The sequence below is a fragment of the Lipotes vexillifer genome, unplaced genomic scaffold, assembly GCF_000442215.2.
Source record: "Lipotes vexillifer unplaced genomic scaffold, Lipotes_vexillifer_v1.1 scaffold641, whole genome shotgun sequence".
Classification (NCBI taxonomy): domain Eukaryota; kingdom Metazoa; phylum Chordata; class Mammalia; order Artiodactyla; family Lipotidae; genus Lipotes; species Lipotes vexillifer.
The window spans coordinates 2184961-2190076 of NW_006780658.1; the positions used below are offsets into that span (position 1 = coordinate 2184961).

At 31.1% G+C, this 5116-nt stretch overlaps 1 protein-coding gene across 1 annotated transcript in view; it reads right to left on the minus strand.

Moving 5' to 3' along the window:
* The window catches only part of KPNA4 (karyopherin subunit alpha 4), a 53762-nt gene that overhangs the window by 17056 nt on the left and 31590 nt on the right, over positions 1–5116 (minus strand). Inside the window, exons 7-10 of the mRNA XM_007454138.1 lie at positions 4998–5083; positions 3329–3415; positions 1300–1469; positions 1153–1197 (exon numbers count right to left, since the gene is read on the minus strand). Coding sequence (XP_007454200.1) covers positions 1153–1197; positions 1300–1469; positions 3329–3415; positions 4998–5083 — 388 coding nt within the window. The remainder of the gene's footprint in view (positions 1–1152; positions 1198–1299; positions 1470–3328; positions 3416–4997; positions 5084–5116) is intronic.

The window sequence follows — 5116 nt, forward strand, 5'->3', positions numbered from 1 at the left end:
AAAAAAAAAAAAAAAAAAAAAAAAAAAGAATTTGGCTATAATAAGCCAAAACCAAAATTTGTTTACATGTGTGGTTTTTTTGCTTGTTTGTTTTTTAAACACCCTAGACTATCTGGAGCTAGAAAAAAATATCTTTAGGACAAAGATCATGTTCATCTAATGAATAATCAAGCACATTATGTCACTGCTTGATGTAGTATAATTCTAACTTTAATTTGCTCCATATCTTTACAGGGATCCTGGCAAAAGGGTATTAATACCCTAGAAACTGTGAAGGAATGAAGCAGCTTGTCAGACACTGATCATACCAAACTGTGTTTTTAAAGAACTACACAAGGTTCTGATTGTTACTATTAGTTTTATCCATGTGATTTTCTTTTACACATTATATTCCTAGCTCTTCTAACACAATAAAGGCTAGACTGAATTTATAAGCAGTTATGGCAGTTTCCCACTCATTCATACTTCCTGAGTTGCCTTCTTCTTTGCTCTCTGTGTTAGTATGAGTAGGCTATATTTATTATGTTTAAAATCTAGTCTGCACTGATTTGTTTCCTTTTTGTTTGTATATTCAATTATCTCTACACCAAGTGAAGCCATTACCAAAGTCATTATAAATGAATTAATAGAGTAAAAATGAAATTAAAGAGCAACTGATATTCATGGTTTGGTGTAAGAATGGTATATGAATACAAACCCATGCATAAAGGCACAAATATTTCTCTTTTATACCTTTCAAAAAATAATACCACTAGGTGTAAGTGTTCTCTCAATGGCCAGCTGTCAAAACGAGCTTTCATAAGAAGCTCATTAACAATCAAAGATAAAATCTTAGTGAGAGAGATTACTAACTGGCAACTTTAAGAACTTCCAATGTCAGTTTTCACAACACTAATATATAATATATGCACATACATTGCACATACATTATTGCCCAGACCAAAATAACAGGCTTGATTTCTTCACTGAAATTACATATTGTGATATGGGTAAACACAGAGAAAATATAAAATACCACTATGTATTGCAGCTCCTGAAATGAAAAAATTTGATAGGGTGCACTGACATAATGTCATTTTCTTCCCTGTGTCATAGGGACAAGCCCTAACCATATATACATATAAAAATATATGACGGGAAGCATTTACTCACATTTACGTCTGTGTGATGAATTAAAACACAAAGAGCTGGAAGAATCTGAAGAGAGAAATATATAGATTTTAAAATATACACAGATAAAAACATACACATAATGGTATCTACTTTACTTTAAAAGAAAACAAAAACAAAAGTACTTACCTCCTGAATGGTTTCCATTGGGGGTGGTGGGTCTTTGTGGCGACATAAGTTGACCATAACCCAAGTAACATTTCTTAAGAATGTTATAGGAATAGATGGACTTATGAAGGAAAGTAAAGGTTTCACAACTCCAAGACTTATGACATAATCTCTACACTGTGGCCCATCACCTGTAGGAAGAAGGATTTATTCATTCAATAAGCAACTCAGAAAACGTAAAGCACTGGGTTCAATATGCTACTTCCTATATTTGAACCAAGTACACTATTTTGTTTTATGTGAAAGTTTTAGACAATAATAACCTAGTTCACATTTTAGGTCTTTGAGCCAAGAGAAGCAAGATAAGGTGCTAAGATGTTTTTGCACATTATTCATGTATTCAGGTTTATATGCTGTTCACCCTAAAATGTTTTTATGCCATCTAAAAGCCTCAATAAGGCTTTAAAGTACTTTGTGAACACAGAATTCTTGCTTTTTCTCTTCTCTCTCAATGGTACTCTAAGAAACTTTCACGTTATAAAGAGATATATTGAAATACCATTACAGAGAAAATATTTGTAGAATTTATACTGATGATCATCTATCAAAATATCAAAGCATAGAGAGTATTAACTATAAATTACTCTATACACTTAGAAACTATGTCTCAAAAAGGCAGGGGAGAGGGAACCAATACCCCTAGATCAGTGGTTCCCATAGTGATTTGGGGGCCCTATCCCAAATCTGTTGAAACAGAAACTCTGTGGGTCCAAGATTCTGTTTTAACAAGCCCTTAATATAATTTTGATAACAGGCTAGAGTTTGAGAATCACTGCCCTAGAGAAAAGTGCCAAATTTAATTTCCTCTATCTAGAGTATCACTATAATTTGTAATATGAAAGCCACACTGAAGTATTACATTCCGTAAGTGAAAACACTTTGCCCTGCACTGTGGTATTTGAAGATAAAATGCTTGTTCTTTTTGCAACCATGTATTCTAATTAATTCTAAAATGTCACTGGAATTAAAAGCCAAAGATCAAGATGTTGTACTAATAGTTCTAAATCTACAATTTGGTATAAAAGTGAGGGACTCTGGATATACAAATGATAGCATTCCTAACAGTAATATACCATATGCCAAGAACAGTTTATAGGGAAATTCTCCCATTTGAAAACTCACAATTGTGGAGCACTAACCATACCTTACCTTCCATCTTGGCCCCCAAAAGGGTAATAAAGAGGAGGTGTATCAGAGCAAAACTGATTACTTCTATGCAAAAATTTTAAAATCTGTGGCAAATATAACTTTTAACATCATGGTACACAATACAGTTCAGACTGCAGATTTTTTCCATTCTCCACTGGAGGATAGATTTTTGAATTTTTGAGTTTGGGTAAAGTTAGGCTGTAGTTAAAAAACAAATTCTTGAAATACTGGAATTGTCTTTAATTATTCTTCCTACAATTATTTATCAGAAAAAACCTGAAGGTATGGCAATCATGGTGGTCAACATTTAATGAGACTGCCTATATAAGGTACAGATACCACATGTATGATGATGACCTCATGATGATAGTGGATAATATTACTATACTTCATTGCACTAAAATCCACAAGAGATATAAAAATTTTCAATTTAGATTCTTCTCAGAACTGCTATTACAGAGAAAAATTTTGGTTTAAGTTTTGCCATCTCCTTTTTTCTTATTATTTCCTAGGATAGTAAGAGAGTTGAGGAATAAAATGGACCAACATAATAAAGGAGAAAGAGGAAAATACCTAAATCACATACATATTTCATAATTATTCAAATAATTAAGAGTTGACTATATACAAAGAGATATACTGGTATCACAAGCAACAAAAATGTTCATTCTGTTTACTATGGGTTTATACTTAAACACCTGTAATTTCTGTAAACTAGTTCATAAAAACTAGTACTAAAAAAGGCAAATTGCTTTTTCTTTTCAACTACTAGTAGTCATTTTTATTACACAGTACATGATAACAATGATTGTTGGACTAGTATTACAAGTTTTAGACAAACCTATGATATTTCCCAATGCCCACACTGCTTGCTCACAGACATTTTGATGGGGTGAATGGAGAAGCCTCAGGAAAAGTGGAACAGCATCTGAAGAAGGAAAACATAAGCTATCATTTAAGTTTGAAGATACTGTTATATATCAATTATATTTCAATAAAATTGAAAGGAAAAAGGTTGAAAACACTATAATCTAAACCAAAAATCAAACTTGTTTCTTTGCTGAAATCCCAAAAGAAAGAAACCTATCAAAAATATATTTAAAATATATCTTCATTAAATGATTTTCATTAGAATAACGGTAGTGGAAAATTTCTGGCTAGCAGACTATTCATCATCAAAGTGACAGTTTTAACACACAGACAAATGTCAAATTAAGCTGATAAAATTTCATTCACAGTTAAAACCGGATTTAATTCCAATTTCAAGAAATTAATTCCTTATAGATTAGCATTATCTTCAAATTTTAAAAAACTCCAATTATTAAAATAACTTTTGAATATAGAAATTTAAAATAACATCATATGGGTCTTTAGCCAGGCCAGTGATTCCTGTGCCACGTGAGACCTTCTGAATCAGAAAATGATTCTGTTGCTTAACACAAGGCAAAACAAAGAGACGTTTAACAGAATAATACTAAACTGAACAAATGATTCTTCTATTTCTTTTCTTCCCTCTGATATTGCTCTGAAAAATGCTATTTGAGTACATGTAGATCAATCATGCTTACTTATAGTAAAAAGCAATTCATTTATCCATTACTTTTGGTATATTAAGACAGACTAGCAGTGTTAAAACAAATTCTAAGCCTCTTTCTAATCTTTAAGGAACACAAAAGAGAAAAGAAGAGGGATTAAGACATTGTCTTGAGATCATAAAATTAACTAAACAGTCAACTATACAAAACAAAACCAAAAAAACCAAACCCCAAAATCAATCAGTTTTATTATAATTTAAGGAAATTCTCTTTTCTATGTAATATTATAATACAAGTGTCTATATAATAAAATCCTCACTGGATAACACTTTTGTTCCCTTTCAAAATCTTGACAGTGCTTAAGATTTTAATAGGCTTAGACAAGTATACTGCTTACATATTTGAAGGGGATTCTGAAAGTACCTTCTTTAAAATTATTAATTTCTTTGTTTAGTAGAAGAATCAAATAGTACTTATGAAAATAATTCAAGTTATTACTTTCAATAATTATTTCCCACTTACATTTCTTGGAACATAAAAAACAATCAATCCTATAACAGTGGGAAAAAAAATTTCAAGCCATTCTCTAAAGTAGGACTACTTTATAAAAGAAGATTTCTTTAAAATGTATAATGGACATCTCATTAACAGTGTCCAACAGGTTGTATGGCAACAGGAAAAACACCTTTATTTCTGTAATGTCCTATAAACACAATAATGTAACTACGACTATAATTACAAAATGTTCTCAGATTTAGAATCAAATGAATTTCTGGAAATAGAAAATGTCAGTCAATGGGACAAGATGATCAAAGTAACATACTTGAGTTGGCCTATTTCAACTACCTTATTTGTTACTGAATTCAAAATACTTAATTACTTTGTAATATAAATAGCTCTAGTCTTTTAGGAATTGAGTTTTTTAATTAACTTTTTTTTGAAAATCACAATTTTGTCTTTTAATAATCAACTTACTGGACTGAACTACTGCTTGAGTTTGTTCAGAGGTTCCAGATGCAATGTTTGTCAAAGCCCATGCAGCTTCAAACTGTAAAGAAGGACTACAAAAAACAAATAATTTTAAACAGCAGGAA